This window comes from Panthera onca, chromosome A2 (assembly GCF_046562875.1).
Source record: "Panthera onca isolate mPanOnc1 chromosome A2, mPanOnc1 haplotype 2, whole genome shotgun sequence".
NCBI lineage: Eukaryota > Metazoa > Chordata > Mammalia > Carnivora > Felidae > Panthera > Panthera onca.
Genome location: NC_138340.1, coordinates 31552159 through 31567668, shown reverse-complemented (window position 1 = coordinate 31567668; position 15510 = coordinate 31552159). Strand labels below are relative to the sequence as shown.

The 15510-nt window shown below is 42.5% G+C and overlaps 2 protein-coding genes across 6 annotated transcripts in view; one reads left to right on the top strand and one right to left on the bottom strand.

The window, feature by feature from the left end:
* PSMD6 (proteasome 26S subunit, non-ATPase 6) overlaps positions 1-2814 on the top strand; it is a 15885-nt gene extending 13071 nt beyond the window's left edge. Inside the window, exons 7-8 of the mRNA XM_060631504.3 lie at positions 2398-2475; positions 2602-2814. Coding sequence (XP_060487487.1) covers positions 2398-2475; positions 2602-2698 — 175 coding nt within the window. The 3' untranslated portion in view covers positions 2699-2814. The remainder of the gene's footprint in view (positions 1-2397; positions 2476-2601) is intronic.
* The window catches only part of ATXN7 (ataxin 7), a 104183-nt gene continuing 90346 nt past the window's right edge, over positions 1674-15510 (bottom strand). For 3 of the 5 annotated variants that reach the window (XR_014137261.1, XR_014137263.1, XR_014137264.1), the window contains 3 exons: positions 4619-15510; positions 4199-4266; positions 1674-3084 (listed from right to left, as the gene is read on the bottom strand). Coding sequence is in view for 1 of the 5 variants with exons in the window: in XM_060631494.3 (XP_060487477.3) it covers positions 15493-15510 (18 nt within the window). In the remaining 4 variants the exon portion in view is untranslated. The other 2 variants (XR_014137262.1, XM_060631494.3) reach the window with 2 other exon arrangements.

Here is a 15510-nt window from a genome sequence, read left to right as displayed (position 1 = left end):
AATTAGTAATTTTGAACATAATTCTCCATCACTCTTCCACTTCCTTAGATATTGTTGGAGAATGGGAAGGAGCCATTACTTGAGTAAACACTACTCTCTTGACAGGTTTAAGGTTACCCGTGATCTGCATTACACCATTTTGTGTTGGTAGGTCTTCTGCTTGAAACCTGGGATGCAAATCTGGTTTTTAGGTTATTTGTTCAGTAAGTACTCCGTTCATCCTTGCTGCATACTTTCTGTGTGTGTGGCACCATGCTGCAGGCTTGGGAAAATACTCCCTGCTGGCAGGACGAGCAAACGTGGGATGTGTTCGGTTGGCACAGAGGAGAGGACAGGTGGTTTGGATCTAAAGCAGGGAAATGGGACCTGCATGCAAACCTGGGGATTTACCAGTTAAGTTTTGTTGTAAACAGCAGGGAAGCTGCGCCCAGATTATTCTTGGGGTGTAGAGTTCAGAATGAGCATACCTGGGAGTCAGTATGTGTAATTCAAGTGCCTGAGAAACGGACACAGATGGCTCCTTGTGCACCTTTAGACTTGAGGTCATTGCATTTTTAAGGTTTCCCTAAGAAGGTAAGGAATAGGGGGCTTTCTCGGTGGAAGCAGCAGCACAAAAAATGTAGGAGGGTGTGGTGTGTTAGGAGGGTGTGTCTGTTCAGAAACAGACAAGCAGGGTTCTGAATGCCAGACTGAGGAGTCTGCCCCACCAGTCCAGGCACAGGTAAGTGAGGCTCTGAAATCTGGGGGTGCTGGGAGTGACAAGCACCTTGGGCATCCACGGTCAGGCTCTGGGGTTGAGCAGTCTGTCCTAACCTCAGCAGAGGGCATTCTGGAGTTTGTGTCTAGAGCTTGTGTGTAAGTCAGAGCTGCTTTCAGAGGTTCCCGGATCTGGGTGCAACCATTAAGGCTGCCGGTGGTTACATTTGGTGTAATTTTCTGTGTGAACCTCAGTGCCAGAGTAGTAGTTGTAAATGGGTTAGCAGCTGCCTCTGGAAATGGAACTATTTCAGTCTTTGCAAAACGAACACAAGTGAGTTTAGACAACCCAAAAAAGTTGAAAAAGACCAGTGGTTGGATCAGATAGATTTTTGAGGGAGAGTAAGTGTGCCACCTGTGTATCTGTCTGTACCTATCTCCCAATAGCATAGCTTTTTCAGCTTTCAAGCTCTTTGAAGCTCATAACCAGATTTTCCGAAATTATACATTTCCTTATTAAAAATGCTAATTCTTTCTCACTCTTAATACCAAGATTCAATAATAACGTTTAGTTCCTTTGCATCTTATTATATCACTCGCTCTTCTGTAAGTGGGAGACATTACTTTCTTCTCCCCAGTATGATGGCATTACAGCTTTGATTTGCATTTTTAATGAGTAAAATGGATCTTCCTTGTGTATATAACTTTGCCCACATTTTCATGAGCCATTTGATCTGTGGGTTTTTTTGGTTTTTCTTTTTTGTAATTTACACTGCCAACATCTTCTGTCCATGTTGTCATTTAGTTTGTGACTTGGTTTTGGTGATGGTATCCTATGTAGAAATTCTCTTTACATAACCGGGTTTATCAGGGGGTTTTTAAATAGAGTTTCTGGGATTTGTCACAATTAGTTGCCTTAATACCATTCTCAGCACTTTTGTCAGAGATTTGTTAAGATTCAGTCTCTTTTTTGTTGGTGTTCATATGCTAGGATCAGGATGTTTTAGCGTCTGGGAAAGTAATATGTCATATACTTTGTATTTAAATTGAGCTGTTCTATTACAAGTAGATTATTTTAAAGAAGTCATCTTTCCATTTATTCTCTTGGGTAGCATTGCAAAGTCTTCAGCTTTTGTACATCTGTAAGCATTTACTTTTCCCTCTGTGTTGGTAGACGATCTCTGGTAATGCTAGTCCCGTCTGACCATGTTCTAGATAGCTTCAGTTTGAGGTTTGGGGTCATGACTGTATAGGTATTCCGAAAGACCTTTTTCACAACAGACTAATATCATCTGTTCATTCCTGATCCTAATTTAGCCTGGCATCTTCTTAGGTCTTAAAAATAATTTGCCAGCTTTTTTTTTTCCACCTCCATGCTCAGAAGGGATTTTGAAAATCCAGAGCATGATCTGCTCTTGTTGTATCACTTGTTTCTGTCCCTCCAGGCTTTTCTTTGGAGCTTTAAAGATGTGCTTACAAATAATTTCATTCACTAAATAGGAAATTTCGTACTCAGCAGAGGAGCCTGCAGTATGCCAAGATCTTCTCGGCTACTGCGTATTCAATAGCTCAGCCTGGAAGCAAACTAAATGTCCCCTTGAGAGAGAGTGGAAACATGTATTTAGGGCAGTTTATGTTTTTTAAGAATTCTGTATAAGGCTAACACTAATGCCTTTTCCCCCTCCCCCCTCTTGATTATAGGGAACTCTCCAGATTTATTGCTGCAGGGAGACTACACTGCAAAATAGATAAAGTAAATGAAATAGTGGAAACCAACAGGTACTGTTAAGTTTGTGTATCACTGTGTATCAGAATAAGGGGCATTCTTTTAAAAGCAGGCCGACTACTGTTGTGGAGTAATGTGACTGGTAAATAATGCCATCTTTTTCTTGAATTTATTTATAGACCTGATAGCAAGAACTGGCAGTACCAAGAAACTATCAAGAAAGGAGATCTGCTACTAAACAGAGTTCAGAAACTTTCCAGAGTAATTAATATGTAAAACCATGTAAACCAAGGATTTCCTTTAGAGATAACTATTTGGAATTTTTATAGCTTACTTTACTATGTGCCCAGTTCAACTGTATAAAATAAACACTGCATTGTTGTTTCTTTCGATTTACTTTTTTCTTATTAATACCTACTTTTAAAGAATGGAGGCTGGTGATATTAAAATGCCACTTTGATAATCAGAGACGATAGAGCTGGAGTTCAAATCTGAGCTTTATACAAAAGTCTCCTGAATTTTAGAAGAAGAGTACATACTTGGGACACCTGGGTGGCTCGGTTGGTTAACCAACCGACTCTTGGTTTCGGCTCAGGTCATGATCTTGCGGTTTTGTGAAGTCGAGCCCCAGCATTGGGGCTCTGCACGGGCTGCTTGGGAGTCTATCAAAATAAATAAGAATACATTCCATATGGTCCATAAGTAAACACCGCGTGTCCCATGTAGTACACCAAAGACAGCAGATAAATGCATCTCAAGCTTTCCCTCACAGAAGACATGGTAGTCTCCTCCAAAGGAGTAACTGCCTAACCCTCGAGTCCAGAATATACCACTCTCATCGAACACTGATCAAAAAAAAACCCAACAACCTATGTCGATATTGGCAATGGGATCTGTTTTTCCCCCAACAAACCACCACAGTAAGGAAAACAAAGATGTTCTATTTTTTTTTTTTCTTAATTAGACTATAAACCCTGTGAGTCAGATGGGGAGAAGTGCTAGGAAAAACGAAATCTAAAACCCGATGAAAACGAAATCTAAAACCAGATAAACGAGACAGTGAATTAGGGCGTGAAGAGCTCTCCTAGGGGGTGTCACAGAAGGCCTCTAAGGTGACATTTAAAGAAAGAGGAAGAACCTGCAAATATCTAGGAGAAAGATGGAAAGTCACTGGAGGTTTTAAGCAGCGAATGACCCCATTTGACTTAACCTTCTAAGTGTCACGGTCCATAGCGGGAGCCGAATTTGCTGAAAGATGAGAAATGTGGGGAGAGAGTGAGTCTGGGTTGATCTGAAGCTTTTTTAAATTCTGAGTTTGACAACAGCCGTTTGAGTTGAAGTAGCATTTTACTGTAAACGGGGAGAGAAGTATGCTTTTTTAGTTTGCATGGTGGTGTTTTGTGATCAGAATGATTCAGTGACAGAGGAGAAAACATCTCAATTGATGGTAACTGACACAAATCAACATTCATGATAAACGTGCAAGGAAACTACAGATAATAAAGGGGGCCGGTGACGTGACCAGAGCTGTGCTCCGACAGAAGTCTACTTCCTGCAGGCGCTGTATGGTGGGTGGCAGGCTAGTAAATTGCTGGACATGCCTCACGCATTTGAGAATATCCACTTAACGGATTCCCAAAAACGCTTACTTACAAAACCTTAATGATCGCTATAATTTCTTGAAGAAAACGTGAATAGAAGTACTGTACTCTTAACCCAGGATCCTGAAAATCCAGGCAATTTGTGAAATCCAACATCTTGTAGCCCACTGAGAACTTACTGTGTTCCTTGTGTCCATTTAAAGAGAATTCTGTTCATAGCAAACTGACTCACTGCAGTGCACGCTAAAGGGAAAAAAAAAAAAGGATTGAAATGTCAGTTTCTTAAAATAGCCCTTTTCCTCCGCTCCCACCTCTAAGATCGCCATGCCTGACATGATCACAGAGTGGTTCTGGCTTTTCATTCAAGGCTTAGACTTACCCCTGGTCTAGAGAGGGAGTTCCCAAAACACTTTTCTTTTTCCCCACTTGGTTTCAATGTACTTGATTTTATTTTTTTTTTTCACTATTTTAGCCCAACTGCATAAAATGAGGTGAGGATGACTTACAAGCTAAGCTAAAAGAAACATGCCATCTAGTTCAGGATAGGGAGAGTCACAACTCTAGTAGCTGATAACTGTCTAGTAGAATAACTTACCTTACAGATGAAGGAAACAATACAGTTTTGAGGTGAAGAGTCCATTTTTTCCTTTTTCTAAAAGGTAATATATGCTCATTGCAAAAAAAATTCAAGATACCAAGGTGGGGCGGGGGGGGCACCTTCCTGGGTGGCTCGGTTGTGTCCGCCGACTCTTGATTTCAGCTCAGGTCATGATCTTGCAGTTGGTGGGTTCCAACCCCGACCTGGGCTCTGAGCTGATAGCACGAAGTCTGCTTGGAATCCTCTCTCCCTCTCTGTTTCTCCCCCACTCATGCACACGTGCTCTCTCTCAAAATAAACTTGAAAAAAAAAAAAGGAGATACTAAAGCAGATTGCCTTGTCATTCCACACCCTAGAGAGGCAGCTCCGGTCACCATTTTGATGCTCTCCATTTCTAATCCCCTGTATGTGTAGTTTTTAATAGAAAATTGGACCCTTTGTTACATAATGTTCACAAGTTATTCTATGTAATTACAAATCCCAGTGGAATAAATACTATTATACCTCAAAGTAATCTGGAGGTGAAAATAAAGTTGGCATCCAACCCGTCTCTTTCTAAGAGGCCATAGGCTGTGGGAGAAACAGGACTGACACTAAAGCTAGAAAACGCCAATTCTGGTCCCAGCTGCCCTCACACTGGCCACCTGATGTTGGGAGAAATAACCTCCTTCATCTCTCCTAGCCTATTCCCCCTCATTTGTAAAGTGCAGGAGAAATCAGGCTTATGTGGCTCATCTACGTGAAAACACCACTACAGCACTAAACACAACAGCAACTTACTAAAATGCATTTCTCAGTAATCTGAGTGTTTAGTAGAAAGTTATCATGTAAGATGAATAAATTGAGGTACCTCAGCCAACTTTTGTAGGATAGACAGTTGGCGAGATTTTTGTATTTGATCTCACCAAACATGTTTTTTTAACATTTATTCACTTTTGAGAAAGACAGTGTGAGCGGGGGAGGGGCAGAGAGAAAGGAGGAGACATAGAATCCAAAGCAGGCTCCAGGCTCTGAGCTGTCAGCACAGAGCCCAAAGTGGGGCTCGAACTCTTGAACCGTGAGATCATGACCCGAGCTGAAGTCAGACGCTTAACAGAGACTGAGCCACCCAGGCGCCCCGAAACTTATGTTTTTAACACACTTCCGTCTGTTACCAAATAGGACTGTGGATTGCTAGTGTCTGCTTTATTGACAGAGTATTTTAAATCTGATAAAAAGCTTGCCGAGGAAATTTTAGGTCCAAGTTCATGTTTCCCACAGGTGGGGATCAAAAAGTTCAAAAACACCAAAGCCAATCAGGATGGCAAAAGATGCCTCCTGATGATACAAACTTGCATACTGGTCACCTACAAACTGCGATGCTACCGCTGTCCCCCCCACCCCCCAAGTTTTCAAGAAAAAATAATAATTTATGGTCACCATCTAAAAATTGAAAACATAATTCAGAAATCACCTATCTAGCTTCTCTGGAAGAATGGACACATTAGGCTAACTCCAGTCTCATATTGCCAGTCAAGCTAAATGGTTAGCACATACTCTCCATCATGGCCTGGTTCACTTGGCCTTCCCTGTTGCCTTCTGCTTGCCGGCCCTGGTGGCATGTGAATTTGTTTTTCCTGCATTACCCTCCCCCCCACCATACTGTACACACTTTATGATTGAATGCATTTAGTCTTTAATAACCTGACCAAGCATTAACGGATCAGGTTACTGATCATTAGCAAACCAACTGTATAATTTTCAATTAATCCTTGGTGCTGTTTTTAACCGAGCTCTCAAAAAATTTTTTTTTAATGTTTGAGAGAGAGAGAGACAGAGCGCGAGTGGGGGAGGGACAGAGATAGAGAGGGAGACACAGAATCCGAAGCACGCTCCAGGCTCGGAGTTGCCAACACCGAGCCCAATGTGGGGCTCGAACTCACGAACCATGAGATCATGACCTGAGCCGAAGTCGGATGCTTAACCGACTGAGCCACAACTGAGCGACCCAGGTGACACCAACCTATCTTTTAAAGAGGATTAATGGCTGATGCTTGAAATATTAGCTTCCTCCATGATGGGGGTCGGGGGGAGAGGGGGATAAGGTAATCTCTCACCTTCCTCATGCTGTACAAACTATAAGTTGTAGGAGACCCACCACCTGCACAATGGCCATGGGGGAATGAAGTTAAATCCCTATTTGGAAAACATGAAAAGCTTAGATAACCACTAGCCTGGGTTCCAAAGGCACAGACAGAACACGGGTTTGCATTACTGTGTTTCTGAAGACCTACAAAGGATACCAAGAATTGTAGAAGTTTGGTCCAGCTCACTGTAACCTGGAAGTACACGGTCAAGGGGGAGGATTACCTCCTGTCACTCAGAAAGCTCTGCCATAAACCTCCCAGTACACACTGCATGTGAAAAGTCAAGGGCGGGCAATGGGCCACTCCGTGATCAGTCTCGGTCCAGCAGTTCTAAATCCTGAGACCGCCTCAGGGAAGTGACCACGTCGTCAGGACTGCCACTACGTGGCATCCTGGCAACTTTGCCAACCCCCTTAGGAGTTCACCAGAGGCCCGCTTTTCCAGGGTCTCTGCAATTAGTGTAACATCGAGGCTGATAAAACTCTGCGTTTGGTTTCTGAGGACTCTGCTTCTCTTGAAGTCCTCTGTTAAGGGCTGTTCCCTCATATATACCGCAGAACTTGGGGCCAACACGCAGCCCACTGTTTGCTAGACTGTTGCTCTCTCCTGGCCCTAGGATTTCCACCCTCATTCAAAATGGCTTCTCTTTGAAGCTGTTCACCACCTACAATGCCACCGACTCACTTGTGCTCACTGCCTTTAGACCTCCAAGCTCTCCAGCCTATTTACGCCAGACCGAGCAGCTGGCTCTGTCTTCCTCTCAACCCTGACGACTTTGAAACTGGCAACCTATGCAGTGAGAGCCTCGCCTCACGGTTCCTCCAGGGCTCTCTCCCCTGCCACTTCTGTCCTCTGCCATAGTCTCTCTCTCCCAGGACACAGGAATCACAAGCACCTCTGAACAGCTCTGTTGTTAAAACCGAAACCTGCTATTCGACTCTGACCCTACCATCTGACCCGTCTGTTCCCTGACCTGTCCTTAAGGTGTTGTGCCACCCTCCTAACTCTTTAATCCGGATCCGCTTTGGTTAGCCCCTCTTCCGTTAACGGCCACACTAAATTAAACGTGGACTTGGCTTTGTGACTTTGAACAAATCACTTAACTTGTCTCATCACAGACAAGTTACTTGGAAGGGGGATCAGGAGACTTTACCGGGAGGGTGATTACAAATACAGTTCTGGTTCTATCCCTTGAATACCCAATCAAGCCCATCATCATGGACTGAGCCAGACCCTCACTCACAGGCCTTAAATTCCTTGCTCCCTGCTTGAGCGCCCTGCTCAAGTTCTACCTTTTCCACTCAACCAGTACCTGTTGTTCCAATTATCCTGGAGAAAGAGGGAGGAGGAAATGCAAACCTTACCTGAGTGGGTTGACTACGGGGTTGTTAATGACAAAGGGGTTAATGACGATGGGGTGTCAACTGTCTGTCTAAACTTCTAACGAAACCATTTCCACCTCATCCCCTGCCTTCCCTGAGCTGCTTACTTCACTCTTTACCGATCTGTCTTCACCAAAATACACTCTTTCTCCCAAGTTTCATCGTGGGCTTTCTTCTATCCCTGGGCTGTGGAGGACGGCCTTCAGGTTTGTGAAGTTCTGGAAGTGGAACATAAAATGCGGTGCGTCTGTGCCTCTGGCAGAGAGAATCCATAACTCCTTTCATGCGATTCTTGTAATCTGTGAAAGAAAGAAAAAGATTAAGAACCCACAATCTGATAGGCCTGAATTCACAGCCTGGCGACGTCACCAGGAGTTGTGGAACCGTAGGCAAGACACTTAACTTCGTAGATGTTTCACATCCATATGAACAGGATCAAAATTCCTACTCTAGAGAGGCTTTGTGAGTGATACTGTTTGCAACATGCTTTGATGGGCATTTCAGGCATTCAACTAGGTGGGCATTATTTTTTTTAATTTTTTTTTTTTAACGTTTATTTATTTTTGAGACAGAGAGAGACAGAGCATGAACGGGGAGGGTCAGAGAGAGAGGGAGACACAGAATCCGAAAGAGGCTCCAGGCTCTGAGCTGTCAGCACAGAGCCCGACGCGGGGCTTGAACTCACGGACCGCGAGATCATGACCTGAGCCAAAGTCGGACGCTTAACCGACTGAGCCACCCAGGTGCCCCTAGATGGGCATTATTTTAATATAATAATGAGCCAAATCTAATAGCTGCCTATTTTTCTTAGGTAAACTCATATACTCCCGTGACCTCATTTACCATCTGAGAAAAAAATCACAGCCTTCTAAGGTGAAAGACAAGTTTAAAGAACTCCCATTAGCAACGGAAGCAAGAGTTTCTTTCTTGAAGGAAAGGACTGACAGAGTAGCCAGTGGGGTAAGGTGGGGAAGACTGTAGGTTTGGCTGAAAGGAGAATTCTTTGATTAGGATGAGGAGGGGGGCCCAAAGAAGACATCCAGATGGCCAAGAGGCACATGAAAAGAGACTCAAAGTTGCTCCTCATCAGGGAAATACAAGTCAAAACCACACTCAGATATCACCTCACGCCAGTCAGAGTGGCCAAAATGAACAAATCAGGAGATGATAGACGCTGGCGAGGATGTGGAGAAACAGGAACCCTCTTGCACTGTTGGTGGGAATGCAAACTGGTGCAGCCGCTCTGGAAAACGGGGTGGAGGTTCCTCAAAACATTAAAAATAGATCTACCCTATGACCCAGCAATAGCACTGCTAGGAATTTATCCAAGGGACACAGGAGTGCTGACGCACAGGGGCACATGTACCCCAATGTTTATAACAGCACTTTCAACAACAAATTATGTAAAGAGCCTAAATGTCCATCAATGGATGAATGGATAAAGGAATTGTGGTTTATATACCCAATGGAATACTACTTGGCAATGAGAAGGAATGAAATATGGCCTTTTGTAGCAACGTGGATGGAACTGGAGAGTATTATGCCAAGTGAAATAAGTCATACAGAGAAAGACAGATGCCGTATGTTTTCACTCACATGTGAATCCTGAGAAACTTAACAGAAGGCCATGGGGGAGGGGAAGGGGGAAAACAAAATAACAGAGAGGGAGGGAGCCAAACCATAAGAGACTCTTAAACACTGAGAACAATCTGAGGGTTGATGGGGGTCAGGGAGAGGGAAAAGTGGGTGACGGGCATTGAGGAGGGCACCTGTTGGGATGAGCACTGGGTGTTGTATGGAAACCAATTTGCCAATAAATTATATATATATATATATATATATATATATATATATATAGGCAGAGGCAGAGAGGAGGAGACAAGGCAGAGACGTGTAAAGGAGGTGGTGTGTAAGGCAAAAGAGAGGGAAGTGCAAGAAAAAGGGATTTTCAGCAAAGATCGAAATGGCTTTGACTTTTGGCACTTGCACCACACCGGCTCTGGGCCCTGACAATCTCGGGGCGCTGACAGCTACATTTGGTTAAACGGTATGTCCCTGAGAATGAAGGCCCCATGACATTTAAGGTCCTTGACAATGTGGTACCGACTTCTGCAACCCTTCAGCCCCTCCTTTCCAGAAGCTTCACCTAGAATGGATCTCTCTTCCACATTTCTTCCCACCTATGCTTGCCCAGTTTGCTCCCTCTGCCGAGAATGACCTTACCCTGCCTTCCTGCCAACCCCCCTTCCTTGCATTGGGAGCATCTCCTGCTATTCACGGCCAGGTTACCTGCAAGGGAAGGGAAGTAAAAAAGCGTTAAGAAATTGAGTGAACCAGGACACCTGGCTGGCTCAGTTGGTTAAGTGTCCCACTCTTGATTTCAGCTCGGGTCATAATCTTGTGGTTCACCAATTCGAGCCCTGCGTCGGGTTCTGCACTGACCTCGCAGAGCCTCCTTGAGATCCTCCTCCCACTCCCCGAAGTGAATAAACTTAAAAAAAAAAAAAAAAAAATTGAGTGAACCTCCTCCCAGAAAGTTGAAGAAGGACGCCCAAGGCAAAAGGAGCTTCTTAGGGATGATTTAGGAGTTGGTTGATCTAAGGAGGGAATGGGAAGTCCATGGTGTGGTGGGGGTTGAAACTACCCTCACTCCATTTAGTATCTGGACATTTTCTTCAACACACAAATCAGTTGCTTCCTTTGTTATCTTAAGCAACAAAAATAATTTTTAATTTTTTAGAATGATTTGTAAATTGTCAAACTTGTCCAATTTCTAGAGACAAAAAGTTTATGTTGTGCGCTGAATAATACCAAAATGTACCTGCACTGCCGGTGAAGGAAGAAGTACGTAAAAGCAAGGAAGAGATCGGACTAGCCATGGATACAAAACTTACCTCAAGATACAAACGGAAAACCGGCCACACGCCATCACATTTACACAAAAGCAAGCACAAAGAGAACGAGTTTCCCAATCTATCGACTTTCCTTTGTTGACAAACCTGCAGGGCAAGAATGCAGTAGTGTTCACAGTTTACCCAGTCATCAATTGCTCCGAAGCAAAGCTTTGTGCCCAAGAATGAAACATCCTCAGCCCTCACAAGTACTCAGCTTATACAGAAGGGAAGGTAAACATAGGTGCTTCACAAGGGGGTCTGATGCCAAAAATGAATGCAAGTCAGACGGGATTGAAAGGGGTTTAGGATCACGAGGCAGAAACATGTAAAATATTTCATGCAGCCAGCCTTATTTATTGAGAAGTCCTAATTTTATTGCCCATTTAGTAACATGTTTGTTCCACAAACTAATTTCTCATAAAGCAAAGCACAACCTTTTCTTATAAATAGTATAAATTATTTTATTTACAGAAACTTGTTACAAAACAAATAGACTATATATTTCTTCTCTTTTAAATATCCAAAGTAATTTTCTATCCCTTGACATTTGTTCATGTTTCTATACAGCAGCCAACACGAAGTCCAGCTGAGATGCTCTTGATTATGTGTACAAATTATCACACTATTCACACATTTCAACACAGGAGATTGCTTTTATAACCAAGCTCAAAAAAAACAGCAAAATGCTTTTCAAGGCCCTACATTCACACTGACAGTATGTAGTGCTCATTTAAATGATCTGAAAATGTAAAATGTTTTGCACAAAATGTAAAAATGATTATTTTCTGTTAAACAATGAAACTTTTCACAATCATTTCCAAAGCCCCCCACCCTCCCACCCCCCCTTCCCCACCCCGGACATAATGAGACAGTAAGAAATTCCTTGGCAACAGAACTCTCGCAGGAAGACAGCTGCCTTTATAAGTTACATTTTTCAAATTATACATTTTGCAATGTTTTCAGAGGTACTTTGTATTATATTTTTGGAATAGAAAATATTTTAAATATTCTATTTTAAACTCTGTATTTCATGAGTGAATAACAAAACAGATATATCATCTAAGTTGCTGGCTGACAAAACAGATTTGTAACCCTTGCTGCCACCGGGCAATACGTCACCAGTTGAATTACTGTGAACCAAAAGGCCTTAATTTTAAAATACCTTATAAAATTACCAGCATCGGTGGTTTTCAACCCCTCCCCTAAAATTTTAGAAACAATATTTAGGTGGAAAAAGCAAACTCCAAAGGTTTCAACTGAACATTCAAGTCTTTTTAAAGAATCTGTCGAAGCTTAAAACTAGGTTCAGGCACTTTTTCCGTTAGTTTGAAACCACATCACAGACTAACACACATGTGCTCAGAGCGTACACATACACACACACAGGCACGCACGCACGCACATGCACACACACACACAAAACACTAACGAAAGAAAAGCAGTGTGTCACTTAGTTACATGTAGTCTATCGGGAAATCAGGCAACTAGAGAGAAGCAATGCCCACTTCGTCTGTACGAATCCACTCCCGAGACATGAAAAGGGACAACAAGACTTTCACAGAACAGAGGCATCCCTTAAACTGTAAAGGAGGCAGGTTCTAGAACTATTGGCTTGGCAGTGAACCACTTCAAATTATAAAAAGGTATTTACTTTTATTAATTAATAAATAAATACTAGATGATCTCAATTGTACCAAAACAGGATATCAGAAAAAAAGACCTGTGCAAAAATACATATTTAAATATGTACAATTCATTTTTAACAAAATATGTCTTCTGAAATAGGGATACTTCCATATTTATAATAGAACAAGAAATTCCAAAATAAAGATACAAAAGTAGGTTTTGTAGAATTCTTTGTTCATCATTGCAGCACATTTTTTTTTTTTTTTTTGTAGGTTAAGAAAACTGCAGGAGTTGTCATGAAATTCTATTGGAAAGAATATAAAAATTATCTTGGTTTTAAATTGATACCAAAGTCTGTCTAGAAACAACCCAACCACTGCAAATTTGGTTTTTGCAAGTTAATTTAATTCAAAAAAATACTTGTACTCCCGTGTTTTAAATGGTCTTAATTGTTCATTATAATAAAAAGTAGTTGTAGGAGAAAATAAAATATTTGAACAGTCTAAAATTTAATAGCACTGTTTAGAATAGGTCTGTTTGTGGCAGGCAGAATCCAAAATGGCTAATTTCCTAATCCCGATCATCTGTGTACTACCGGGAGACATAATGAAATTCAATTAAAACCTCAGTCTAAGAAATCAAATGATCAACACTCGCTTATCTAAATATCTACATAATTCTGAATCAACTTGCTATCATGGGTCCTATTCACATCTTTCGGAACAACATGATCTGTCTATAAATTCCATTGCTAAAAGCAACTTTATTTATATCCATCAAGTCCCCTTGGCTCTGAAAATAAATTCTACCCATACCCCATTGCACTTGTTACCCAGGAATCAACTAAAGACGTTTTGATTCCCCCTTACCTCCGTTCTCTCCCTCCACTGGGACGGAACAACCAGACTGATTTCTCCTAACTGCACCAAACTGGCCCATCCACGCACTCTCCTTAATAAGCTCTCCTATAGTATCATTTTTAAAAAATATTTACTGATTGCATAATAAGTGAACAAGATACTCCTCTCCCTTTCCTTTAAAAAAAAAAATCAATAGTTTACATCAATTTATAGCTAAAGTATCTGCATAAAGTTTTTGTTGTCTTACATAATAAGAGTAATTCTGTAGCAATTCACATTATTAGGCTGGTAACCAAGTATTTATTCATTCTACGTGTTGTTGACTTGAAATTCCCTGAAACTGAAGTTTGTAACCCAAAAACTGTAGGGAAAAAAAGGATGCATTGATTTGCTCTGTCCAGGCTCTGCCCAGAACAATGATCAGAGCCTTGGGAAATTTACCCTGTGGTGTTCGGCAACTTTGTGTGTTCTTCTAAGTACAAGTGCCTGGGTTATTTATTGTTTCAGGAGCTGTGAGAGTGGAATCACCAGTTAAAATGCCCCAGCTCATCCCCCAAATTCAATGATACCTTCTTAAGCAATGACGTTTTAACATATTAAGCTCTGTCTTTTGGGATGGGGTATTCAAAAAAAATAAACGAATAACCACGAAGGTCTCCAAATCTCTCTCAGGAAGATGGCTGGCATTAATCCCCAGAAAGGAGGGTCTGTCGGGGAGACACTATTATATGCGTCACAGCATCTGTGCATGGGCACACGTACACCTCTGCCTACTCCCCTCCCTGGGTGCCTGCTCCCCACCCACTGGCATCCAAATGAACACGTGGACAGGAAGGGGAGTGCAGATACACACACAATATGGGGAGCACTCGACACAGAAATTTACAGAGTCCCAGGACAGTATCCACAGAGACTGAGGGTAATGCACAGAGTGCCCTGGAAACATTAAGTATATTAATGACTTAGTGAATGACAGTTTCTGCTGCATCCTAATAATTTCACTTTACAAAGGCAATTTTTTAAAAATGGGAGACTGAGCAGGACAGCCAGCCCAATCTACCATACTGTTTAACATGAAAACTTGAAGGATAAAAAATTCCATCTCTTTGGAAATCTTGGAAAAACATTCCCCCCATAGTGATTTCATCCACCCCCCCCCCCTTCCCCAACCAAAATTTGGCTTTCCATTATCAAAACTAGTTTGCATTTGCATTTTCTTAAAAAAAAATCACATAGAATTGCTTTTGTACCATGAAAAGTAAGCCTCTAAAATGTCATATACTCGCTTTCTGGGCATCAATGGCTTTAAACCAGTTTGTAAGTTAGAAACTCTTGACAGCTTCTATCCCAAATCACCTGCAAAAGGCTGGGGGAAAACACAGGCTATTTTGTCCCGGTGCCTCACGCTAACGTCCGTATTCCAATCCTGGAGCGTTGCTGTAAGAACCTAACGACCGAGCCCTTCTGCGAAGGGCTGCGCAGGGGGCAGCTCTGCCCTCCTCCGGAAGGCGTCTCCAGCTGGGGTACCTAACTGCTGGAGAGGGACCCACAGAAGACAGTGTAAGAAAAACACCTGGGACGGGGAGAGGAGGAAAGGAGAAAGTCTACAGTAATGCTTTTGCCAAGACATGCTCTCCCCCAGCCAATCTACTCAAAGAGCGGCTCCATGATGTGCTGCAAGTTAAAAAACAAAGCAAAAACTTCTCACAGATTGGTAGCAAGCAGTCCAGACCACTTTAACACTGATAAAAGCAATTTCGGTGGCTGAACTTGATCCAGTGTCCTTTACGAGTACTCACTGCTACTGACATAGCTTCAGGGAAATCCTCGTTACAACAACAGCCCGGCAGATTTCTACCCTCGAGGCCCACAGGAGGTTGGGAAAACAGACTCAAAGGCATCGTGGAGTCCATAGTGCTGAGTGGAGGTGTAACTTGTCGTCAAAAGTGTCCAGATTATTCCTCCCCGTGCCATGTTCAGCTGTCAGGGACGTGCCTTTGG